Below are 26,171 nucleotides of genomic sequence, written 5' to 3' on the forward strand. Positions count from 1 at the left end.
GCCTCTCTGAAAGGTGTCCAGCTTGTTCCCCACATGAGCGAACGCACAAAGGACAAAGGCTTCAGCATGACTGTTGGGCAGACTAGTCCACTACTTTAATGGTTGACCTGGAACATGGTGAGGTTTAGTGTCAGCCCCTTTGGAGGGAAATCTCACTCCACCTGCGATGATCACCAGTAGCCCTTCATTTCACCACAAGAAAGAAAGAAAAAAAATGTTTTAGTCTGCAGGGGCAGAAAAACCAAGAGTAACTTTTACATTACAGTCAGATACATGGTTTAAAATGGAAACACCCAGTGTTGAAGCTGCTACCTCTGGTCCTGTTTTCACCCTCTATTGGGGTCTAGGGCGTTAGGAAGAGTTTCGGCTCCCTCAAGTGAACAAACGGTACGGCATTACAAGCACTCAGGACCTGGATAGTGGGAGTAAGTGGTTTTCCAGCTGAAGGGGAAGAGAGGCTAGGTGCAACGTCTTCTCCAAAGGAGGAAAAGACCCAACATCACTTGGCCACACCCACTGCAGGGTTCTGGCTTCAACTAAAGGCAAGGAGGCGTGGCAGTCTTGGTCAGCCATCCATGATCTTGATTGCAGCAAGTCAAAATCTCCAATTTTTTAAAAATAATTGTAGGCAGAAGACGAAACAGCTCCAGACTGATGACTGAGGCGTCCTCCTCGGAGTTGGCCGTGTCCTCAGAGCGACTGCTGGAGCAAGGAGCCTTTCATGTGCTCCCAGTTGTTATACAGTGCATAGAGACTGGTAAGGGTGAGTCCTGCCAGACCACCTCGCGCGACCCCTCGAAGACCACCTGGAGAGAAGGGGAAACACCATCAAACAGCGCCCTTCCTTTGGAGGAGTACAGGAAGGTTGTTAAAATGGACAGAAGACATGACAGAGGGACACCTTTTCACCCAAACAGGAGCGATCATGTGTAATACATAATCTTACATTAAAACAATTATAACCTTTTTCACTTTTAGCTTTATACTGTTATGCCTAAGGTGACTAGCATTAATCATTTTCTTAATCACTCTCAATTGAGCTTGTCTCCACAGCAGTTTGACAAATCTGATAAATTTTTTTTTAAGATTTATTTATTTTTCATTGCAAAGTCAGATATACAGAGAGGAGGAGAGACAGAGAGAAAGATCTTCCGTCTGGTGATTCACTCCCCAAGTCAGCGCAACGGCCGGTGCTGCACCGATCCCAAGCCAGGAGCCAGGAGCTTCCTCCAGATCTCCCACACGGGTGCAGGGTCCCAAAGCTTTGGGCCGTCCTTGACTGCTTTCCCAGGCTACAAGCAGGGAGCTGGATGGGAAGGGCAGCTGCGGGGACTAGAACCAGTGCCCATATGGATCCCGGGGCTTTCAAGGTGAGAATTTTGGCCGCTAGGCCACCACACCGGGCCTGATTATTATTGTTATTAAAGTTCCAACTGGATGAGTAACTTCCTGCTAGTTATATAGTTTAGAACTACATCAGTGCAGTGCCATGAATAGAGTCAAGGCTGAGGACAAGGTGACACCCTGTTTGGAAGCTGTAATTAATAGCCTTGAACTCCAGACAGGCCATCTACATATCTGAAGACTCAAGAAGCACAGTTACAACCTGGGGCCAGTGTTATAGAGTAACAAGTTACACCACCGCCTGTGCTGACATCCCATGTGGGCACTGGTTCAAATCCTACCTGCCCCACTTTTGATCCAGCTCCCTGCTGATGTGCCTGGCAAAGCAGCTGAGACTACCCCAAGTCCTTGGGTTCCTGTACTCATGAGGGGGACCAGGATGAACTCCTTGTTTTGACTTTACCCAGCCAAGGCTGATGTGGCCATTTGAGGAGTGAACCAATGGATAAAAGATTTATCTCGTGTCTCTGTAAATCTGCCTTTCCAATATATGTATAAATTATATTTTTATGTACTTATAATTTATAAATTATATATTTCTAGAAATATATTGGAAAGGCAGATTTTACAAAGAGGAGGAGAGACAGAAAGACCTTCCATCTGCTGCTTCACTCCCCAAATGGCTTCCATGGCCAGAGCTGGGCCAATCCAAAGCCAGGAGCTTCTTTGGGGTTTCCACATGGATGTGGAGGCCTAAGGCTTTGGGCTGCCCTCGTCTGCTTTCCCAGTCTACAAGCAGGGAGCTGGGTGGGAGGTGGAGCAGCTGGGACACACACCGGTGCAGATATGCAATGGTAAAGATGCCTCTGACCAGGTACCGACAGTCTCCACACGTAATGAAGTTACGCAACCCATACTTGGAAAAAAATAAAAGAATCTGAACCGTTTTCAACAAGATTATTTCATGTGGAAGAAAAAGATCAGCAGTGAGCATTCCAAATGAAGAAAAATATTTCTGCTTTCAAGCAGTTATCAAGGAAGAGGAAACTACAAATTTCTCAGAACTAGAAAAGGCCAACTGTCTATAGCTGTAAAATGTCAGTCTTGTATGTTTTACATGGTAAAGAGGAACCAAGTGAACATTCCACACAGGAGTGGGCATTTCCAAAGTAGCTTGGCAAAAGAGATGCTCTGTTAGTCTCCCGGACAAGGCAGATGCCACAGCTTCAGGCAGCCGGGACTTCACTTACAAGGAAGACAAAGCTGGAGCGCCCTAGGACGGCACCGGTTACCTACGGAGGCCAATTCTGGAACGGAGCCATGCTGCCGAGTTACAGCACTTCAGAACTGACCACTCTGCACTCGCGTCCCAGCACGTGGCTTCAGCTGATAGATGAATCTTTCCAGTCTGAAGACTTCTGATAGCTGACCCGCCCCGGTTCCTATGCTTCCACTGTCAGTTCTGTCCTTATCTCTTCAGAACAGACCCAAACTACAGACATCCTCTCTGAGCAGCTTTCTGCTGTGTGGCACACGGACACTCATCACAGGGTGTGAAAGTCCACGTTCAGTCTCTCACTAGCAAGCCAGTAACCAGGCTGTGGAAGATCACCTGTAAACCAAGCCCTGGGAGGGAAAACCACCCCAAGGCACAGAGACAGCGAATGCCAAGGACTGTGAGGCAGCAATGCTGTGGCTCCATAAACTATAAAATTTACGAGGCAATGAGCTGACACTTGATACTCAATTCCGCCTAACCAACATAAACACGAGATGCCTCATCGCTGTGGCTGAGGGCAGACGGCGGGAGCACAGGCCAGCCCTCCTAGGTCCCCCAGGCCTACTGGCTGGCTCGGACAGACAGGACCAACAAGCCCACCTCTCCTGTCAGGGTCCAAGAACACAGCCCCCACCCGGCCCACTGACCAGGTCCTTCAGAAGGTCACAGAAAAATGCATTTAAACAATTCATGTTAATCCAACAACAAAATTAAAACCAGGCCCTGTGTCTTCATAACTTGGCATTTTCTAAAATCTCTTTGAAGAGTCCTCATACATATGTGGATCTCAAAAGAATTTTTGGTTTTTTGCTCCCAAACAAACCTACCCATAAATTCCATTTTCCAAGCCACTTCTTGGCTATGAAATAAGCCCTGGGAATCTTTTCTCAACATCATCACAATGTTCCCTATAATACTTTGAAGTTTTGGGAAACCAATAATGTAATATGTGTTCCTCATGAATTATTAATCCCCAAGAAAGCTTTCTATTTAAGCAGATAAAAACTTAGTCTAGGGCCCAATAGGACCAGCCTAGCAGCTAAAGTCCTCGCCTTATACACGCTGGGATCCCTTATGGGTGCTGCTTCCCATCCAGCTCCCTGCTTGTGGCCTGGGAAAGCAGTCGAGCACGGCACAGAGCCTTGGGACCCTGCACCTACATAAGAGACCTGGAGGAGGTTCCTGGCTCCCGGCTTCAGATTGGCTCAGCTCCTGTGGCAACTTGGGGAGTGAATCAAAGGATGGAAGATCTTCCTCTCTGTCTCTCCTCCTCTTTGTATATCTAACTTTCCAATAAAAATAAAATAAAGACTAAAAAAAACAAACAAACAAAAACCTTAATTTGAACCAATGAGATTACCTTTCTAAAGTCTAGACAGAATGGTTATCGCTAGGACAACCCCAAGCACAGGTGGTATGCATTTACCAATCACTCACTAATTCTGACTCACAGCCACCTTTTTCCATAAACCAGCCAGATTTTAACCTTCCTCGTTAATTCCATGTTTTCCTAACTTGTCCACCGAATAAAAGATTTCAGGACCTTGGTTTGAGGCTTTCTGTAATCAAGCAACTTCTGCCCAACTAAGCACAGGAAGTTAATCAGCAAATATGCTTGCTCTGAACACAGAGTAACCAAATAAGACCAATGGTCACCCTTGATAAGCCGAACAAGCATGGGGCTTGTGTTTCCAGTTGACCGCCTCCCTGCTGGGTCCTAACACAACTCTTCAGAAAAGGTAAGCCGGGGAATTACGGCCTAGAATATTTAAGTTCCAGGTTTGTGGGATGCACAGCTAAGGCATTCAACTCGTCCACATGACAATGTCGTTAGAGCAGAGGGCAGTAAATCTTTCTCCAAAGGCCTAGGCTGAGTATGTCAGGCTTTAAGGGTCAAAGATTTATGTAAGTGCTTATGTAATCGTGTTAAAAATAACCATTAAAAAATGTTATACACTCTTAGCCCTCAGCTGCCAGCAGGAGGTGGCATGGTCTCACCCACCACAAAACATCATTCTCGAAAGGGACTACTGAATTGTTTTTAAAACAGTTTTTGTGTATAACGCATGTTAACATAAAGCTGCTCGTCCCAGCCATTTGCGCGTGCCTGGTTCAGAGGCAGTAAGCACACCTGCAGGGCTGTGCGACAGTCACCAGCGCCAGCACACACCCGTCTCTCCATCCTGCACCCGGGACCCATGGCCGCCTCCATTCTACATTTCCCATTAATAGGACTAAGAACCTCCTGAGTCACAGCTTGCCCTTGTGTGCCTGGCTCCTTTGACTTCACACAAGGTCCTCTGGTCTGTCTGTGCAGAGCACCGGGAGGATGCCCTTCCTTCTGGGGGGAGCAGCATGTTGCAGTTAGGCATATCCCACGCTCTGTGCATCCAGACGCCCAGGACACCCAGCTGCTAACAACTTGGGGGTACTGGACCAGTTAATTTTAAAGATTTAGGACAAAATAGCAGGGTGAAGATCAAGATTTTAAAAATAAATAATTTGAATTTCATAGTACAATTCCATAGGGTCTGGGATTTCCCTACCACGTCCTCAAATTCCAACCCCCACTGACTGATTTTCCCCATATTACTACAGTATAGTCCTTCATAAGCAGTCACAAGTCCATCAGGTGTGTCCTGACATTGCTGGTACAGACAATGGCAGACAGTCCAGCATCCTATTGTCTAGACATGTCCAATAGTTTCACTGGGAGTCCATCTTGGATTTGGAAGTAGAGATGCACACTGCACTGTATCTTCCACATCTGGACATGCCAGTCTCTATTACGCTGTCACTATACATTCCCTTAAATGAGAAGCCATGAAACAAAGTCAACAACAGCAATAAAGTTAAAACAAAAAATGTACAGCACCAGGGAGGTAAACAACATGCTACTGAATAACTAATGTTATCGATGAAGAAATGAAAAAACACAAAAGCTTCTTGGGTGAAATGATGCTACTGTGTGCAGGGCAAGTTCTAAGAAAATAAATCACCATTCACTGAATTGCAACTACAAGAGTAAGCACTTACAAACACAACTATGCAAACTAATAAAGTCCAATTTTACCAACACTTTTTTTTTTTCCAAAGGTCATACAGCTGGTGACACATGTTCCCTTTAAATGGCTAAGCAACTACATACATTCTATACTCACGCTGCTAAAAGGTATCTTTATTCTGGCTGCTTTCCTTAGCCAGCATGATTAAGAGTAATTTTTTCAGAACGGAATTTGTCACAAATATCAATTAACATTTTTGTGCTATAGACACAGGAGGATGTCTCAAAGGATTACATAGCCCAACCTTCCGAGTTGTTCCCAGAACAAGAGGCTTCTTCTGCACTAAAAGCGGGCCGGATATGTAAGTTTAAGAGCTCTGAATCCCTGCAGGGCAAATCTGGGCATGTGCTCACAGAAACAGCTGCCGGGGAGCCCAACTACAGCCAATACCACTTTTGTTAGAAACCTAACAATTTAGGGTTAGACAAATGTAAAATTTTGACAGTACAAGGATGGCACTCGGTGAGTTTTGTTGGACAAAACTATGTTTTCAAAAGAAACGATTTGAGAAGAGCCCCCGGCCACTGCCAAGGGGCAGCTGCTCCCTAGGACTTCTGCAACTCCTCCTGGAGCGCCTGGGTTCCAGGCCCGTCTCCAGCTTCGTGCCAAGGTAGATCCTGACAGCCCGCACGCATCCCTCACACAGCAGACCTGCACTGCCTCCCTGGCACCCTGCTCCAAGCCCAGGCCACGGAGCCTTCCCGACAGCTGCCATCCACACCTCCCCTCCACGCCTCTGCGCCTTTGTGACACACACACCCACACACAACTAAAATACTTCCTCTTAAATGAAAGAAATAATTGTTTAAAAATAGTACTTAAAGGAAAAGGAAAGAGTTCAGACTGTGTCACCAGTAGATAGAGCTTTTTAAAAAGTAGAAACAAAACTCATGAGTAAAAATATACTAGGAAAAAAAGCTGTCACAATACAGCGAGGTGCACTTACAGGAGGAACTCTGATGATGTGATTTTAGTTCTGGTCTTTTGCTTCTTTAACAAATTATGTTACCTTTTTTTTGGTTTTTAATTTATTGGGACCTGGCACAATGGCTTAGTGGATAAATTCTCACCGTGTAACCACCAGGGTCCCACATGGGTGCTGGTTCGTTTCCCGGCTGCTCCACTTCCCATCCAGCTCCCTGCTTGTGGCCTGGGAAAGCAGACGAGGACAACCCAAAGCCTTAGCACTCTGCTTGTGGGAGACTTGGAGGAAGCTCCTGGCTCCTGGCTTAGGACTGGCTCAGCTCCAGCCACTGCAGCCACTTGGGGAGCGAACCAGTGGACAGAGGATCTTTGTCTCTCCTTCCCTCCATGGATCTGCCTTTCCAAATTTATTTCCTTTCCAATTTATTTATTATTATTAGAAAGTCAGGAGCCAGGAGCTTCCTCCAGGTCTCCCACATGGGTGCAGGGTCCCAAGGCTTTAGGATACCCTTTACTGCTTTTCCCAGGCCATAAGCAGGGAGCTGGATGGGAAGTGGAGCAGCTGGGAAATGAACTGACGCCCACATGGGATTCCGGCACTGAGCCATTGTGCCAGGTGCCACTATGTCACAATTTTAGGGGGTATACGAAATTTCGACTTAAAAAAATTCCCTCTGGCACATGAGAACTCCTTAACATGGCCAGTGTCATAGCAAAACAAGAACGGCTGCAGTTTTGCCAACCTCAGCCAGCTGATCAGCCTTAGGGTGGCCTGATCATGTATTTCTAGGAAGCAAGTCTCACAAACCAAGACAGAGGCCATCCCCAGAATCCCCCAAACTCCTGGCTTATACCACTAAGACAAAGCTTACAAAAGCAGTCAGTAAGGAGACACAGTCAGTTCTTCAAATTAAGGCAGTTTTCATTAGGGCTACGACTAAAAGGCGCTGCCTGCCGTGTCACGTCTTCAGAAGTAAACTTTCACATGCCCAAACAACCTCTTGATGACTTCGCTTCCACTGCGAGCATCTCCGCTTTTCCAATAATTAAAAACCCATGTGACACACAACAGGTAAAGGATGACGCTCTAGCAAGCCATTTTCTCCCAAAAGCATATTTGGTAGAATTCTTACAGGACCACGCACAGTTTTCCTGTAAAAGCCCATCACAGTAAAGATTGACAAACACTAAGAGTTACTTAGAAACTTGGCTGACGCAGCAGAGTGGGCCCGAGCCCGGCCCTGGCTGCCAGTTACTGGGTTCCTGCCACCCTGCGGGGGCCTGGAACTTGGCCCCGGCTGCCAGTTACTGGGTTCCCGCCGCCCACCTTGCTGGGACCAAGTTCCCAGCTCACGGCCAGTGCGGTGTTTGGGAGAAGATGGCAGCGCTTTGTCTCTCACATAAAGAAGAATGTTCAAAAGTTTGTTTTAAAAAGCTAATCAGGGAAGCTGCCATTGGAAATAGGGATTCAGAGTTGAGGAGAGTCGAGCAGACCTTTTCGCATTATGAAATTCTTTTAGGTTTAGGGGCCAGCATTGTGGTGTAGCAAGCTGGGTCTCCACCCACCACCACCACACTGGCATGAACACAGGTTCCAGTCCCAGCTGTTCCACTTCTAATTCAGATCCCTGCTTACATGCCCGGGACCCGGAACCCAGTGTGGGAGAGCTGAATGGACTTCCAGGCTCCTGGATTTGTAGTGAACCAGCACATGGAAGATCTTTCTTTCCCTCCTCCTTCCCACCTGCCCCACCACCACTGCCTTTCAAAAAATAAATCGTAAAAATCTTTAAAAAGATAGTTCATCAAACTGTATATATAACATTAAGAAGAGTGAGCAAAGATGCATTAACATCAGCAAAAACATGAATTAGGCATTTTCTGGACAGGTTTACTTCTAAACTAGCAAAACTTACCCACAGAAGAGAACTGTCTAAGCCTGGTGTCAACGTGCCGGCCAAGAGAGCAGGCATCTCACAGGAGGGGCATGCTCTAATGTGACGGGGACGGATGCTGGCGCGCGTGTGTGTGTGTGTGTGTGTCTTGTGATAAATTATCTATGCTGATCTCACCAGTTAGATTGCTTAAGACAAAACCAGTTCTTCCGTTCCTTAATCTATGCAAGATAAAGAAAATTAACGAAAAGCATATCAAAGACACTCTCATTTTTCCAATGTAAAAAACCAGCAATGAGCCCTATGATCTAACAGTCCTACTAGGTACGCATCCAAAAGTGGAAACAGTGTTTTCAGCAGGTATTTCTGTTCTCATCTTCACAGCAGCATCACGCACAAGAGTCCAACAGCGGCAGCAGCTCAAGCAGCGCTCCACAGAGCACCGACAGGCACACCGTGGTGTTCACACGTGGTGGACTACTCAGCCTCCGGAAGGAAATTCTGAGCCGAGCTACGACACAGGCGAACCTTGAAGACATCGTGCCGAATGCGGTAGCCCGTCTCAGAAGGACAAGCACCGCATGACTGCATCTATACGAGGTCTCCACGCAAATCAGACACCGCAGCAGGGCTCAGGGCTGCGAGGCGGGGCTATGGGGAGCTGCTGGTTCATGGGGGTGAAGTGTCTTTTCCGCAAGATGAGACTTCTGAGAACTGGCTGCACAACCATGTCAATGGACTCCATGCTTGTGAACCCAGATAAAAAGCACATTTCAAGTGTATGAGGAGGTATCTCAGCAGCCCCTACCTGTGCATTTGTACAACATGCCCGTCATGGTTCCGGCCGCTACCGTGTTGAGGTCGTCTTCTGCCCCTCGTGTTTTCTCAATGACAACGCCAAACGCACTATAGAGCAAAGCTGAAGGGGAAACCAAGAGCTCAGTGACAAAAATATCATGTAAACTCAGTATGGCAACTATATTTAAACGCATTTATCCAAACACAGATACATAGAGAATGAGCACTGTAACTGTCTAGCAGTAAGAACATGACAACGAATGTGCGTAAGGAGCATGTACACCAGTCCCGGGCCAGGGAGGGCTTCCCACGCCATGGCAGGTGAGACGGTGATTTAAGTCACAAGCCGGGAAGAGCTGGACTCAGTGTCGCACACTCAAACTCACGTGCGCCTGCGCAAGGCCGACGGGCAGAGATGTCTACAAGGATCCCGGAGCAGCAGCTCTTTCTGGACAAAGGACCACTGGGCAGTTCCAGAAGTACTTTTAACTTTTCACCTACTTGTCACTCCTGACACATCTACTTTGGATTCCATGCACACTCACATTTCTTTACACAAAAGCAGTTTTTTAAACTGTGAGGAGGTTTGATTCTCATACACATGAAAACTGCCATCACTTAGCCTGCAGTGCCTTTACAGATTCTCATCCGGCCTTTTTACCCTTTCCCCAGATCACAGCTACCCTTGGCCCTCCCGCAGCACTTCCTCAAGCTCAGCCTCACAGCTCCCCTGCTGCGGTATTTCTATTCACCTACAGAAGCAGAACTGAGTGCCTGTGAGCAGGACGTTAGGACTGGTCACATCCCCATGGGAACATGCATGGCGGTGAGCCATCTCCGGCTACCACGGACGGCAGGCCCGCTGACTACTCAAGCATAGAAGCAATTAAAAGCACAAAGGAGAACGGGGCTAGGGGAGGGATGGGAGAAGACAAGAAAACATAGGGGAGTGGCTAAAGGGCAAAAAGCAAATCTGACATTTACAACTACCACACCCCGTGACAGGTGAGGGTCCTGCCTCTGTCACATGGAGGGTCACCTCTCTTGAAATTGCCCTAGCTAATCCACCACAATGAAAAGATTTTTTGGACTTTCAACCACATGAACAAATTATGACATCCTTAAATGTCAGGGCGTAAGTGCCCCTAAAGGTCTATTGTAAGCGATCAGCAATTAGAACAGCCAGTCATTCGCACATGATACGGAATCAAAGGCATCTGCGTCTGACTAAGCACACTAAGTCACCCCTTGCCTAGAACTACAAATGTTTTCATTATCTACAAAGAACCAATCAAAACTCAGGCAACTGGGACCTCAGAATCTACTCAAGGGAGCAGACAGACTGCTGACAAGCTACTAGGAAAACACAGCAGGAAGGCTGGATCAACACGTCACGCCCCATGACAAAGGACCTTGAACCTTTCCTAACATACAAACCCTTGTCTTGTACCTAAATATCTGGATTCCACTTAATGAAAACATAGTTTTATTTGGTTTCCTTTCTGGGCAATAATGTATGCAGGCTTCAGAGATGATATCAGAAAGCTCTTAGCACTTATGGATTTTGTGGTTGTCATCTAGTTCATGCTTATTCCCTAAGGGGGCTGCACTATTCATCAGTGTAGATTTGAACACAACTGTTTTGGGGCCGGCAGAGTGGCTCCACTTGGAGCGCTGGCATCCCATATGGATGCTGATGCTAGTCCTGGCAGCTGCACCTCCAGTCCAGCTCCCTACTTAGGGACTGGGAAAGCAACAGAGGCTGGCCCAAGTCCTTGTTCCCTGCACACATGTGGGAGACCTGGTCCCTGAGCAGCCCAGCTCTGGCTAGTGCAGCCACTTGGGGAGTGAAGCAGCAGATGAAGACATCTCTCTCTCTGCTTCTCCCTCTCTCTCGAAAACTGCCTTTTAAATAAAAGTAAATCTTAAAAAAACAAAACAGAACCCACAATTGTTTCAAATACTGCGACTAGAGGTTTTTGGCTGATCAAACTGTTTATGACAGCTTGTGCAATCTCTGCTTGTAATAACAATTTATTGTTGAAGGCGCTCTCTACTCACCCAGAGACCCCAGAGTGTTAGCCCAGAGTGCTCCTTGCCTTGTCACCATATTCAGGATCCTACCATGGCAGAAGAAAGACAAAGAATCCATACTTAGAATCATTATTTCTCTAGTAACCTGATATATAAATATAAAACAGTAGCTACTGAAAAGGGTGTTCTCCAGTTTTATTTTTACTACCTCCTCAGATTTCAACAAAGATGGCTATTACTTCAGGGAAGCTAGGTTGAATCTTTCACCACTGTGGGGGGATGACTGAGGAAAATTCTCTTAATATTTAAAATATATACTGAATATGCAAAGCTTCAGGTAACAGCCTGGACCTTACTTTATAAAGAAACTTAGAAGACTTAAAAGAAAAGAAGAGAGGGCCTGGTGGCGTGGCCTAGCGGCTAAAGTCCTCACCTTGAACGCACCGGGATCCCATATGGGCGCCGGTTCTAATCCTGGCAGCCCCACTTCCCATCCAGCTCCCTGCCTGTGGCCTGGGAGAGCAGTCGAGGCCGGCCCAAAGCTTTGGGACCCTGCACCCGCGTGGGAGACCAAGAAGTTCCTGGCTCCTGGCTTCGGATCGTCATAGCATCAGCCGTTGCGCTCACTTGGGGAGTGACTCATCAGACGGAAGATCTTTCTGTCTCTCCTCCTCTCTGTATATCTGACTTTCCAATAAAAATAAATAAATCTTAAAAAAAAAAAAAAAAAGAAAAGAAAAGGAGAGAGCTAAATAAAACACGTGGAGAAGGCACTGTCTGCTCCCAGGCTAGAACTAAGCAGCCCAAAGGCGAATGCTAAGCTCACGCTCAAGGAAGCAGAGCTCGGCCTGGCGCCAGTGCCCCCCGCTGCAGAACTGGTTGAAGAGGACAGGCCCTTCCCCCAGCACTGTAACACCGTTGCAGGAACGTTCTGCCCGGACAGCCGACGCCTGCCGGAAACAACCGACATGGAAGAAGTCATTCCAGTGACGCTCTACAGGAACACAAGGTCCTGGCTCTAAAACACTGTGGATCCGTGATGTTATCTAGTCACTGATAACTACTACCTGAAGTTCCACATGTTGTTTTAGAACTAGTTTTAAGCTATTTTCATGATTGCACTGCTGGTGGTGCACAATGCTTTTGGATGTGGTTTGGTAACACACCTACATGCTTCCATATGCGAAGCCCTTACCTATTTCTCGCTAGACCATCCCTCAGTTCCGAACGCTAAGGCACGGAGTACAGAAAGTTTACCCCAAATCATGAAACAGTAAGTAATGCAACTAGGACACTAAAGCTACCTGAACGTGGCTGGCTCTCAATTCCACCTTCTTCCCATCATTCAATGTTATGTGCCCATGCAAGGGAGTTAGAACAATTATCTAACTATTACCGCCGTAAGAAAGGCAGGTTATCTTTCTCAGCCTATCTTCTGCTGCCAAATTCACCATTAAATGCTTAAGTATGTTTCCAAAAGGAGTTAGAATCTAACTGGTTATGGCTGGAGTTATGGTTAAGGACTGGCCATGATTCACAGGTGTTCATTGTATCATCCTATTTGTCAACATATTCAAAATGTCCCATCTCTCTCTCTCTCTCTCTCTCTCTCTCTCTCTCTCACACACACACACACACACACACACACAAAATGTAGGGGACACATATAAGAATAAAACACCGTAGCTGGGCGTGTACGTATAACAATCTACAGACGCACAGAAATAGGAACTTGACAGGTCTTCCAGAGCTTTGCCAGTTCTAATTATGGGACAACTGCTGCCATCTGGTGGTTGAACAGTATGTTTAGAATCCCAGCAACTAAATTATGAGCCACCAAATACGTACTATGCACTCCATTTCTGGATTGATCGCGTTGACTTCTCATTACAGACACTTCCCAGTCCTTTTAATGTTCTTATCCCTTTCCTACAGTCTGTTACATACCCAGCATAAAACAGTCTTACCCTTTTGGAACTACCCCATAAATGCTAGGAATTTAATTTTGTGGCACTACGCTTCAGAAAGAGTGAGGTTAGTAAAGGTGAAAGACAGCAGAGCCAGCCACCACTCAGGTGCTTCTCATTTTCTCTGCATGCCCCATAGCAGCACAAATTATTTATTAGTCTTAAGAAATTTGAAAAGCATGCTAAACGAGCTGGGAAAGGACTGAGGATGGGTTAATCCGATCTGATTTTTTTCCTCTCATTTAAACACTACCGAACCAACGAAGCGGAGTCTGCTGTTGCAGCACGGCTACATCAGGTGACCGACTTACTGTACGTTTCTGGGCTTGGACCAGGCCATGTTCTGGGTTTCCTTCAATCCTAGCCGAAGCCCGTTCACGGCCCCGAACGCAGCCCCTGGTAAAGCAAACAATTCACCCGTTATACAGCTTGACATTCAGAAACAACGCCACTTCTGATTCTTTTATTAGAAAATGATAAAAAAAAAAGTTTAAAAACCCTCTGAATCTACTACTATCTAAGTTCCATCAACTGCTTTAACAAAAGAATCTTCACACCTACCTGTCATGCAACATCCTCCAATGGTGAAAAAGGCCAGCTCGAATCGGCCCCGGGTCTTATTAGCGCCAGTTGGTAAAATAAACTCATCCGTATCCTGCAAGGGCAATCACAAGGACAGACCTCAGCGCTCACGTCACCTGTTTAACCTTTTTGCAAAAAAGCAAAAACTCAACGATACTTCTTGAAACAAACAAATAAACAAAACCTCCTGCAAGAAAAGCAATGCCTACACCAAAAGGAGATGAAATAGCACAACACATACCCTAGAAAATTCTCATTTTACATTTCGTTTCCAGGCCTGGGGGGCGGGAGGTATTGAATCAGCTGTGAAGGGGCCTCTGGGGACTTGCGCACTTCCTGGCAGAACACCTGGGTTGAGCTCCATCCCATTGCTGTGGATGTGCAAGCGCGGGGCAGCAGCTGACAGCTCCAGGGCTGGCAGGGTCCTTGCCACTTGAGCAGGACCAACATTGAGCTCTGGGCTCCTACCCTGGTGTGGTTTAGGACCAGCTGCTGCTGACATTTACAAGGCAAACCAGTGTATGGGAGAATTTTCGTGTTCAAACCTCTGACTTATAAAGAAAATATTTGACTCCTTCCCTAGTGTAAATTTGACTGGAAGAAATCTGCCTTACAAAATGATAATGGTAAAGCAATAACATTAAGGAGTTTAAAAAGGACAGCTGTAAAAGCTGGCGACTGGAAACTGTTAGAGGACTCAGTGAGATGGTTCAGGGGCTAAATTCTCGCCTTGCAAGTGCCAGGATCCCATATGGGCACCGTCTTCTGTCCCGTCTGATTCAGTTCCCTTCCTGCTGCCTGCCTGTGGCCTGGGAAAGCAGCATAGGATAGCCCCAAGCCTTGGGATCCTGCACCCCAGTGGCACACCCGCAGGGAGCTCCTGGTGATTGGCTCAGCTCCGGCCAATGAGGGCCACTTGGGGAGCAAACCAGTGGATGGAAGACCATCCTTTCTCCTCTCTGCTCATCTGCCTTTCCAATAAAAATATAAGAATCTTTTTTTAGAAAAATTCAAAATGCCTCCCAAATTGACAAAGAAATGTATAATACAACATGGCAAGGAGTCTATTCAGTGTTTGCTTATTAATACCCGAAGATCACTTCAGTGTAATGAAGCTAGATGTGCTTACTGACGGGGCAGTGTTGGCCGAGCCCGTGGACACCCACAGGACACCAGTGTCAGGGCTGTACCCACTAAGGCTCAAGACCTGCAGGTGTTTCTTCTCAGTGGTCCTTACTGTGTTAAATACAGCTTTTTAATTTTTTTTTCTCCAAAACCAAAAAGTGCTGTCCTTTAGAATTTCTTACATTTTTGCACAGAAATCTTGGCAAAGAATTGAATGTGATCTTTCTAAGGATTTTCCTCAAGATCAATCATTTTATTGCACTCAGTCTAGGATTTCCGATGGGCTTCCAGAGATTTATGACCATATTTTTGCATGCATTTATTGGAAAGACTCTGCTGCTTTCTAAGACTATCAAAGAAGTATTATTAAGTGAGTAGTTCTACTTTAATGGTACAAGTAGTACAAACCCAGGAGCCAGGAACTTCCTCCAGGTCTCCCACGCGGGTGCAGGGTCCCAAGCCTTTCGGCCGTCCCTGACTGCCTTCCCAGGCCACAAGCAGGGAGCCGGATGGGAAATGTAGCACGGGACACAAACGGGTTCCTGTATGCAAGGTGAGGATTTAGCCAGTACGTCACCACACCTGCCCAGGTTTGTTTTGACTTTTACATGAATGACTTCATTTTAATTGGAAAAGCAGACATAATAGAGAGAAAAAGATCTTCTGTCTGCAGGTTTGCTTTCCCAGTGCCCACGGCAACCAGTGCTGGACCAGGCCATGGCTGGGTGCCTGAAACGCAATCTGAGTCTCCCAGAGTGTCAAGGACCCAAGTACTGGAGCCCTTCCCTGTTCCCTTTCAGAGTGTACATCAGCAGGAAGTTGGACTCCAACGCAGCAGACCCAGAGCCAGGCAGTCTGATGCAGAGTGCAGTCACTGCAGTATTATCCTAACTGTCATATCAAATGTTCTTGCTGGAGACGTATGCTTAATCAAATAAGGTAAATAATTATTCTTCAATCCAGAAACGAATCACAAAGTAAAAATAAAGAAGTATTTAAAATGACTATAATGTTACCAAGCAACAGCAGGTACATGTCTGTAGCACATTACTGTTCAGTCGGAATCAAGCACAATGAAGTCACAGGAAATGGAAGCAGGGCCTGGCATGGTAGCCTAGTGGCTAAATCCTCACCTTGCATGTGCTGGGATTCCATACGGGCAACAGTTCGCATCCCAGCTGCTCCACTTCCCATCCAACTCCCTGCTTGTGACCTGGGAAAGCAGTTAAGGACGGCCGAAAGCCTTGGGACCCTGCACCAGCATGGCAGACCTGGAACAAGCTCCTGGCTCCTGACTTCAGACTGGCTCAACTCTGGCCATCGCACCCACTCGGGGAGTGAACCAGCAGATGGAAGATCTTTCTGTCTCTCCTCCTCTGTGTTAATCAAACTTTCCAACAAAAATAAATAAAATTTTAAAGAAGAGAAAGAAATGGAATCAAATGTACATTACATAACACACAAATGAGGCCGACGCCTGAGGACTGCTTCTAGGGAAGACAGACTGGTAGGCTGCCATGAAGCCAGCGCTGCTGACCACCTGGAGACCAGGGCCACCAGAGTGCCCGACGCGCAGTGCTTGCTAATGCCAAGGACCACGCACCCAGGCTGTGCATCAGCAGAAATGTCTCCATATCAGATAATCAGGAGGAAAAGTACTGTACGTTCGTCTTCTTTTTTAAAGATCTATTTATTTTCATTGCAAAGTTAGATACACAGAGAAACAGAGAAGATCTTCCGACCGATGGCTCACTCCCCCAAGTGACCGCAACGACCAGTGCTGAGCCAATCTGAAGCCAGGAGCCAGGAACTTCCTCCAAGTCTCCCAGGTGGGTGCAGGGTCCCAAGGCTTTGGGCCGTCCTCAACCGCCTTCCCAGGCCACAAGCAGGGAGCTGGGTGGAAATTGCAGTTGCCGGGAGTAGAACCAGCACCCATATGGGATCCCAGTGAGTTCCAGGTGAGGATGTTAGCCGCTAGGCCACTGCGCCGGGCCCCAACTTTACGTTTTTCAAGAATATTTCAGCGAGGATATAATAGTGAGAACATAAAGGCAGCAGTAAGCTAAAACCACAAACAGAGCCCAGATAAAAATGGTGGCACAAATCCATCACTGTGAGCTGCTGCATGCAAGCTCCAGCAACGTGGGGCCACCACGGCTCTCTACCGGTAATTGAGCTCGAGGCACAATCTGCAAGCTTGGATCCCACATAAAATCAAAATTAGTTACAAAGTTACAAGTAGACACCTAAGGAGGGTCTTCCCGAGTAAAAAGCAATGCATCCAGAGCTAAGAGAGAACAATTACCCTACCGACATCCAGACAGAAAGCAGGCTAGGTCCCCACCGTCACCTGGCTGCCACCTGCACTTAACTCCAACAACAAAGGTGGCTAGTGCTGGTTTGACTTGGAACCAAAAGGCTCCACCACTCTCCTGAAGATTTTAAATGGATACTGGTGCAACTCACATACCATGTAATTCACAAATTTAAACAATTCAATGGTTTCCAGGATGTTCAGAACTGTGTAACGAAGCACAATCAGTTTTACAGCATTTTCAGCACCCAAAGAATTCCACCCCATGGCAGTTCCATCACCCAATTTTCCCCACAGCCTGACGGAGGCAGCTCCTGACCCACGTGCTGTGTCAATGGATTTGCCTGTTGTGGACATCATGTAAATGGAATCGTCCAGCCTCTGGCTGTTTCTGACTGGCTTCCGTCGGTCAGCAAGTTCTCCGTGGTCATCAAATGCCGCAGTAAGTATCATTACAAAACATCACTGCATTGCAGCAACAGAACACATTTTGCTTATCCATTCCTTAGCTGATGGACATCTGGTTTGTTTCCATTTTCAACAATTCTGAATAATTCTACTAGGAATATTCATGGGTCACTTGTCATGCTTTCGATTCTTCAGGCATACGCTCTTACCTAAAGTAAGTGCCAGGTCATAAAGTAACTCTATTTTTAACGTTCTGAGAAACTGCTAGACTATTTCCAAAGCAGCTATATCATTTTGCACTCCCAGCAGCAATGTGTATGAAGGCCCAATTTTTCCACTTCCTTGCGAATCGTTCTGGCTGGTTTCTGATTTTAGTCACTAGCAGATGTGAACTGGCTTTTCGTTGTAATTTTGTAATTTGCATTTCTCAAATTAATGCTGACAGCTATTGGAAACTGACCTTCATAAAGAACTATATTCAGATTTCACCCCCATTTTATAATTAGGTTTTTTTTTTAATCTATTTTTGACAATCTTTATATAACTGGGTTTTTAAAACAACTTTTATTTAAAGACTTATTTATTGGAAAGGCACTTTTTTTTTTTTTTTTTACAAAGAGACAAAGATCTCCCATCTACTGTTTCATTTGCCAAATGGCCACAACAGCCAGAGCTGAGGCAAACCAAAACCAGGATGCAGGAGCTTCTTCCGGGTCTCCCATGCGGGTGCAGTCTCATTCCCTATTGCTTTCCCAGGCCACGAGCAGGGAGCTGGACGGGAAGTAGTCTTCTTCTCTTATGATGGTGTTGTACAAAGCACAAAAATTTACAGATTGAACTGATCGGTTGGGTTTCTGGTGTCAGATCTAAAAAATCTAAGAAACTGGGTCTGGAGGCAGGGCTAGAACCTAAACTCAGGCTGACATGGGTTTCCAACACCCAATTACCACCTGAACTGCCACACCGAAAGTGACCTCATTGTTCTCTGGAATACGGACTCAGGTTACTCCAGCAACAAGTGCTGAAAAGAATATTTGTTCCCCATCTGTCAGCAAGGGAGAACAAGCAGGGAGCTGGACGGGAAGTGGAGCAGCCAGGACAGAAATCGGTGCTCTCATGGGATGCTGGTGCTCAGATGTGGACAATCAGCCAGCTGAGCCAATGTGCTGACCCCATTTCTGATTATTTCTAAACATTTTGATGTTTCCAATGCTTTTGGCAATAGAATTGTTTCTCCAATAACCAATTTATAAATTCTTTTATTAGATTAGTTCTAACATGTTAGTGTGTGTGTGTGTGTGTTGCTACAGACAAGATCATGTCATTTCTAGTTTGACTTCTTCCTTTCCAATGTGTACGCCATTTCATTCTCTTGCCAAATTGCCCTGGCTAGACAACGTTATACGGAAGTGAGCAGGGCAGATTTACTTGTCAACCTAGGAGGAACGTATTCAGTTTCATATACATTAGCTTAAGATATTTCGTAGACGCCATTTACTAAGCTGAAAAAGTTCTTTTCTATTTCTAGCTTGGGTGTTGGACAGTGTTAATGCATTCTGTACCTGTTGAATCATGTCCTTCCTGCTGACCTGTGTGAGGGAGAGATGGAGGGGATGTCTGGGCCAGGCTAAACACCTGCTGGTAAGTGCCAGGACTGGGTGTGTACCATGCATGACTAGCCTGCATAAGAGGAAGGAGAAGACAACAGTTTGGACAACTACCTCTGCCCAAAGATGACAGCCAATATCCGGGAGCATGGAGACCCTAAAGTGGACACATTGCAAGCGTTCTCTAGGTGAGACAGACATTTCAGAACTAACGAAACCACCTGGGCAGAACCCTGGGTCAATACTGGGTGGCCATTCTCCATCCCCATCCCTGGGTGCTGGGGTGGTTGGGAGGCTGGATGTGGCTTCTCCCCTGGTCTCCTCCCGACCCCCCAGATACAGGGAAAAGAAATGGAAAACTTAGAAACAATGATCACACCCCTTTTCCCTGACCCTCAATACTTCCCATCCTGATCAACTGTGTAAGCATCATCTAAAATAAAAACATTTTACAAAAAGATTAGCCTGTATAACCCCTTGGCAAGGAGTAGACTTGGTAGGGAAACTGTGGACACTGCCCTGAGAGGCCACAGCTCCCAGTGGTAGGCACAAGAGCCAGGGCTGAGGGTGGGCAGAGCTAAGCTGCAGCACCCACAGGTGTGCATGGGAGCTGGGTGGGATACGGGACAGGCTGAGCTAGGCTGCAGAACAAGCCAGTACATGCAAAAACTGGGGTTGGGCCTGGTGCGGACTATTGGGGTTTGCCCTGACTACCCTGGCAACACCCATCAGCTTACATAAGAGATGACGCTGGGGACAGAACTGACCAGGCAGATGCATCCACCAGTATGTACTGCTGGCTAGTACAGGTGACAGGGCAAATCTGACCCTGCTCTTACTGGTGTACACAAGAGTCCAGACTGAGGTCACCCCAGGTGAGATTTCTTGGGCACTTCTCATCTAGATGGCTGGACTCAAACCCTGGCCACAGAGAAAAACACAAGATATGTGGTCTGACCACAATTGGGACTGGCCCCCTCAGTTGCTGATTGCCTGAGAATGTTACCATCAATCTGAAGCCCTGTTCTGTTTTCAAGCTGCATCCGGAATTCTGTTATTCAATGTCTCTGCTGCTCACTTCTGCTCAGTTGTCCGTGTAGTAGACAGCATGCCCAGATACATACAAGGGACAGCCAGCTCATCTAGGCCAGCAGAGAACACTGAGTGTTTCATCAGAGGATGGAAAGCTGGACAGGTTGGACCAGTCTCTGGACCAACCTTTGTAGCAGATGCCTGGGTGCGTGGCATGCACTGAGGTGGCACCTGATCAGCCAGCAGAACTTGGGAAGATTTCCTCAACCCTGGAGCAACAAAACCAGCAGCGTTTCACAACTATCAAAATCCCTCAACCATCCTTGGAATACTCTTCTCCACAATGGGGTCTCTAAGGAATCATCAAGGGAGCACCCCATATCCTGGGGTGACGATGTAATTTGACAGCAAGGAGTGGTCCCCTCCCCTTCTCCCCTACAGGCAGAAGAAGAAAAAAACGGAAACATTTGTCCCATCCACCTTCCCCACATGCTAAGCAGAGGTCCACATGGTTGTGTATCCTCCTCAACTGTGTCAACAATATTAAAAAGTTAAGAGAAAAGCGTGTACTTTACGTCCTGTATTCTTTCCTTTACTGCTTTACAATACATTAATATGACATGGTACCTTACTTGACCTTCAAATGTTATTCAATCTTGCTTTCCTGAGGCATCCAACCAGCTCTGTTTGAAACTTTGATGTAAAAACGAACTTTATAACTACCTATGCCAACACTTTCATCTGAGTGTTTTTAATTAATTTACTATAGAACTTCTGAAGTTAACTGGTCTCAAATCGGCAAGCTAGGGTCCAAGGGTTTACGAGAGAGGAAAAAAAGCAAAACCAAAATGTGGCACTTGAAGACCAGAGAGTTAGTGCCTCTGGGCAGCTCAAACACAGCTCAGGTGGCAAACCAGGAACATGTCAACCTTACCTGTACAAGATACCGTGGGTCCACATTTAAATAAGGAGACAGAGGGTTCATACCAGTTACTAGAAAGAAAACAAAATAAAGTTATTTTGACTTAATTCGGCTCAAGGTTGTAACAGACGCCTGGCAACTGTCCCAAGTTCACTGCAGCGGGGACATGTTCCTATTTTATCTAGTCCTATCACTTCAGGTCCCAGGGCTTGTTCTTATGGCTCAAGATCCCATACAGCAACAACATGCATCATCAATCAACATATTAGTGGGAGACACAGCCCGGACCAATTAGAAAGATCCTGTTTCTCTCACTTAACTACAAGAAAGCCTGACAAGTATCCAGACTGCAAAATAAAGTAAAATAAAACGAGCACTCAAATCCACGTGAAGACCAGTGGCTGCGTGTGGGTTCCGACTACAAAGCTGTGTATAAATATTTCAAGTGCTCTCACTCGGGGTTTAAAGCTGACAGCTGACTTAAAGTGGCAAGGCAGAACATTCTCAGGCTGTCACCGCAGGAATGAGTTAGTTCAAAAGCAGACGCAAACTTTCAGAAGACCAGACTTAAATTTCACTCACTTTAAAAAAACGGCAAACCAAAACCTTTCAAAGATCAACTTCACCAAATCTTTAATCTAGGCTCTGGATCTTGTGTACCTCCAGCGGCTGCTCGTCACCCGCCAACTCTTACCATCAATCTGAAGCCCTCATTCTGTTTTCCAGCTCCATTGGGAATTTCGTTACTCAACAGCTCTGCCGCTCACACCTGGCCCAACCACTCCAGCTTACAGAAGCAACCTTCTGATCCCTTCCTCACGCCCCTTCAATTCACTATCTACGTGGGAACTCACATGATTTCCCTAGAAGGAGATCAGCCTTGGGGGGCTTTGCTTTTTGCCAGGTACCACCTTGGCAGGGCCCAGCAAGGCCACGTCAGCTGCCTGTGCTCTCATGGCCTGCGACCTGGCAGGCCACTGGCCAACAGCTACTGCACAAACACCCGCAGTCTGATGTGCTTCAGGTCACATCCCTGCCGGCCGCCGGTCAGGGGTTCCGGTCAGCACACTGCCCTCTCGGGTGGTCCAAGTTGTCATTACCACTTACTTCACAGCCCCACTTTCCACGCAGGTTATTTTGTTTTGTTTTACGGACGTTAAGCTCACGTTCCGAGCGTGCAAGCTTCAGATGAGCAAAAACAAAACAAAACAACACAACATCCGGTTCTCCTTCTGGAATCCTGCTTCCAGAACGTGGGTGCCACACCATCTGGGTTCAAAGAACACTGCGCATCCTCGGGCGGCTCCGTTCACTTTCTCTATTTTGAAAGATTTATTTCCTTTTATTTGAAAGGCATACAGAGAAGAAACAGAGGAGGATCTTGCATTTGCTGGGTCACTCCCTAAACGGTCCAAACAGCTGGAGCTGGGTCAGTCCCGAACCAGGAGCTTCCTCTGGGTCTTCCACACGCCTGGCAGAGGCCCAAGGATTTGGACCATCTTTTGTTGCTCTTGCAGGCCGTTAGCAGGGATCTGGACGGGAAGTGGAGCAGCCGGGACCAACGGGCCGCCCGCACTACAGGGAGAGGCCTACCCTACTATGCCATGGCGCCAGTCCTGCCTCCATTCACTTTCCAAGCCATACATGTAAGGAGACTCTGCTACGGGAGAGACCAACTTTTCTGAATAAACCCTTCTAGATAGCTTCAGGTGCACCCTAGGGGACAGCACAAGGTCATTTTTGTTGTCCCTGATCGTAAGGGACCTATGAAAGCAGCAGAGGGACTCTGAGGAAGAAGGCTGCTTTTTTTGTAAAAGCTTTTCTTTCAAGTTTCACCCATCCAGTTGTTATAAGTAGTTCTTGGCTTTCAGGCTGTTCTCCACCTTCTGGACCTGACCTTGTCCCCTGTCATAGAATCCTCTCCTGGCTTATTAAAAACCACCGTTGGGGCTGGCACAGTAGCCCAGTGGCTAAAGTCCTCACCTTGCACACGCTGGGATGCCATATGGGCACTGGTTCTACTCCCGGCAGCCCTGCTCCCATCCAGCTCCCTGCCTGTAGTCCGGGAAAGCAGTCAAGAACGGCCCAAAGCCTTGGGACCCTGCACCCGCATGGGAGATCTGGAAAAGACTCCTGGCTCCTGGCTTAGGATCAGCGCAGCTCCAGCCATTGCAGCCACTTGAGGAGTGAATCAACGGATGGAAGATCTTCCTCTCTGTATACCTGACTTTCCGTTAAAATAAAATAAATCTTAAAAAAAAAAAAATCACCGTTGCAAGTCTCGGTTTCCTCCGCAGCGCCTCCAGATGGTTTCCCGCCTCCCCCCAATTCCTTATTTCATTAACATGCATTACGTATGCATTTGTTCCTGCCTGGCTACTTTGGGGTACCAGCTATGTGTGGCTGGCTTGGAGGAGGCAGGGGAAGAGAGCGGAGAGAAGGCAGTTAACTTCAGAGCTTCTAATCCTGCATACGCGGACTTGCAGAGCCGACAGATCCCTCTGCAAACCCACGGATGAAGAGTCCTCTCAGGGTCCGGGTTCGGGTCCCTTGGCGGGCAGCCTGGCCGGGGAAGTGGACGTTTCCCCGTCCCAGGGCACACGCACACCCGCTCGGCCCGCCGCCGACTCTCCCATTCCACCCCCCCCAAAAAAAGAAAACCCCGGGCTGGACACGACGCGCCGCTCAGACCCCACAACTCACGCGGGACGCCGGCCAGGTCCGCGTGCGAGTACCCCGCGCCGCCCGCTCCGAAAAAGCCGGCCAGGCCCCCCGTGGTCTTGTTGCCGCTTCCTCCGCCGCCCTCCATGGCGTCCGCTCCCCGCCGAGGTCTCGGGTCGGAAGCCCCTCGTGTTCGCGAACACAGAGGACGGCGCCGCGACCCCCACGGCCTCCTTCCCAAGCTGACCTTCCGGGCGCCGGCTCCTGCCAAGCGCCACACTTCCGTTTTGCGGCAGTGTGGCGCTCCGGAAGTCGGCGGCGCCCGACGGCGGCTTTCCGGTGGTGGGAAAGTGAGCAGAGGCCGATTGAGCGAGCGGCGCGTCCAGGTGGGGTGTTCGAGAACGAGCAGGGCCGGCAGGCGGGCGGACAGGGCATGGTGCGGGCAGGCGCCGGCCGCCCCTCTCCCGGTTCCTGAATGAGGCTCCCGAGCCTGGGCCGGCCCGGGGACCGTGTGCTGCGGGTCCCAGCATGAGTGCGGGCCCCGGCTGTGAGCCCTGCACCAAACGACCCCGCTGGGACACGGCTGCAAGTTCTCCGCCGGCTGCCTCGGACGCCCGGAGCTTCCCCGGCAGGCAGAGGCGCGTCCTGGACCCCAAGGACTCTCCCGTGCGGGTCGGGGGGCCACCGTCCTCGGCCGGCTGCGTCCCGGGGCGGGCGGGACCGCGCAGAGGCGGCGCCACCTCGCTCGGTACGTGGAAGGGGGGACGTCCACAACAGCGTGCGTGTTCTCCTGTGTGCGGGACCCCGGGGGCTGCGGACCCTCCCATGCAATCGGAGACTCCCATGCAATCTCTCTTCCCGGGACTGGACGGCCCACCTGTTTGCTTTCTTCCGTTTGAGTAATTACTTTGTAATAGTTTAGGGGTGCCAGTTGGGTGTGCGCCTGAGTGTCTAGCTGTAAAAGAAGGCGGCTGTTAACAGCTTGACTCATTCTGGACTCCACGGAGCTGTTGGTGCCTTGTCCCTGACACAGTGTTGATGGAACCAGGGTGTGTGTGTGTGTGTTGATGGAACCAGGGTGTGTGTGTGTGTGTGTGTGTGTGTGTGTGTGTTTGTGTTGATGGAACCAGGATGTGTGTGTGTGTGTGTGTGTGTGTGTGTGTGTGTGGCCTCTTTTGCCTTCCTGCCTTAAAAAGCTGCCAGGACAGAAGGGTGCAGGTCAGAACAGTAGAAGGGAGATGGATGTTCTGACAGATGACAGCTGATGCTTCTTAACGTGGTAGAGAGGATTTTAAAATAATAATGTTCCGAGGTCCAAGGAGTGAATTGCAGTGAGCCAGGTGAAGGGAGGGAGTGGGGAAGGCAACCCAGGCCGGCGTTTTGACCGCAAGGCATCACTTGGGGTCAGATATGGAATTTCCCACCTGCGGCTTCATGCTGGGTGTTCAGAGAGCTTTGGACTTTGCAGCATTTTTGAGTCTGAGTGTTGGGCCTGGGGATGCCCAACCTGTTGGGAGTTTTCAGTAGAGAAGTGACGCGATCAGAAAGTTCATAGTGCCTGTGTGTGATGGCGTGGGAAATGGAGGGTGGGTTGAAAGGGAACACAACCAGAGACGCAGGACTTGGGAAGGAATGAGTTCAGTTAGGAGATAGCCAGGTGCTCCGCCTCAGACGCAGGCAGAACGGATGGGGAGATGTGCGTGAGTTCAGAGTGCGCTGGGATCCTTGGGTCGGCACCTAAGGGTTTATGTCTGTGCGGGAGAAGCAGATTGGGGAGTTCGTGACACACGCACCATGATACCCTCCACGGGCAGCGTGGAAAGACGGCCAAGGTGATGACAGGAACCTGCAGGAATGCCAGCATCGCAGGGTGGCTTGGCTCGTGTCCTCTAGAGCAGAGGACATTCAGAAAGGAAGCATTGCTCCGTGGTATAACATGTCAGATCAGTTTCTGGGCCAGCCAGAGGGCTTGCTGGAGGGGGTCTGAGCTTTGTTCTGTGATTCATGGAAGAGCTGCTTTTTAAAAAAACAAACAAAAAACTCCTTAGTGGGAAAATTCTTTCAGAAAGGATGTCTTTGACTTTTGGACCTGTGTCTGTAATATGCATTGTAAGTTCTATTTGGCGCACCAGCTAAGTACAGGGGACTTCAGAGTGTGTGGGAAAGTGGAATTAAGAGACAGGTGTGTTTTGGTGCAGAAAATTTTTGATACCA

The 26,171-nt window shown here is 48.0% G+C and overlaps 2 protein-coding genes across 6 annotated transcripts in view; one reads left to right on the forward strand and one right to left on the reverse strand.

Annotated features, from left to right (window-relative positions):
* Nucleotides 1-71: 71 nt before the first annotated feature.
* Nucleotides 72-24,487, reverse strand: LOC121149774 (mitochondrial import inner membrane translocase subunit Tim23). 2 transcript variants are annotated; one of them, XM_040970349.1, is made up of 7 exons: nucleotides 24,205-24,487; nucleotides 21,309-21,367; nucleotides 13,868-13,961; nucleotides 13,618-13,702; nucleotides 11,367-11,425; nucleotides 9,316-9,426; nucleotides 72-806 (listed from the first exon to the last, which is right to left on the reverse strand). In XM_040970349.1, exons 1-7 carry the CDS (start codon nucleotides 24,485-24,487, stop codon nucleotides 691-693), a joined length of 807 nt encoding a protein of 268 aa, XP_040826283.1. In that variant the 3' UTR covers nucleotides 72-690. The 2 variants fall into 2 exon arrangements, with proteins under 2 accessions (XP_040826283.1, XP_040826284.1); XM_040970350.1 differs by lacking the exon at nucleotides 24,205-24,487 and adding an exon at nucleotides 24,000-24,198.
* Nucleotides 24,310-26,171, forward strand: part of PARG (poly(ADP-ribose) glycohydrolase) — a 114,506-nt gene continuing 112,644 nt past the window's right edge. For 3 of the 4 annotated variants that reach the window (XM_040970341.1, XM_040970342.1, XM_040970345.1), the window contains exon 1: nucleotides 24,486-24,705. In XM_040970341.1, the coding sequence (XP_040826275.1) occupies nucleotides 24,486-24,705 (220 nt within the window). Of the gene's footprint in view, nucleotides 24,344-24,485; nucleotides 24,706-26,171 lie in introns of those variants that run through there. The other variant, XM_040970344.1, reaches the window with a different exon arrangement.

The sequence above is a fragment of the Ochotona curzoniae genome, unplaced genomic scaffold (genome assembly GCF_017591425.1).
Source record: "Ochotona curzoniae isolate NIBS_2020 unplaced genomic scaffold, NIBS_Ocur_1.0 scaffold_4763, whole genome shotgun sequence".
Classification (NCBI taxonomy): domain Eukaryota; kingdom Metazoa; phylum Chordata; class Mammalia; order Lagomorpha; family Ochotonidae; genus Ochotona; species Ochotona curzoniae.

What these genes read in the sequence shown, in the direction of transcription:
- LOC121149774 (XM_040970349.1), bottom strand. Translation starts at nt 24,487, where the DNA reads ATGCTGGGACCCGCAGCACACGGTCCCCGGGCCGGCCCAGGCTCGGGA. An exon ending in ACCCACGGTATCTTGTACAG is followed by an intron (nt 13,962 to 21,308) that starts GTAAGGTTGACA and finishes TTGCCCTTGCAG; the next exon opens with GATACGGATGAGTTTATTTT. An exon ending in TGGAGGATGTTGCATGACAG is followed by an intron (nt 13,703 to 13,867) that starts GTAGGTGTGAAG and finishes TTGCTTTACCAG; the next exon opens with GGGCTGCGTTCGGGGCCGTG.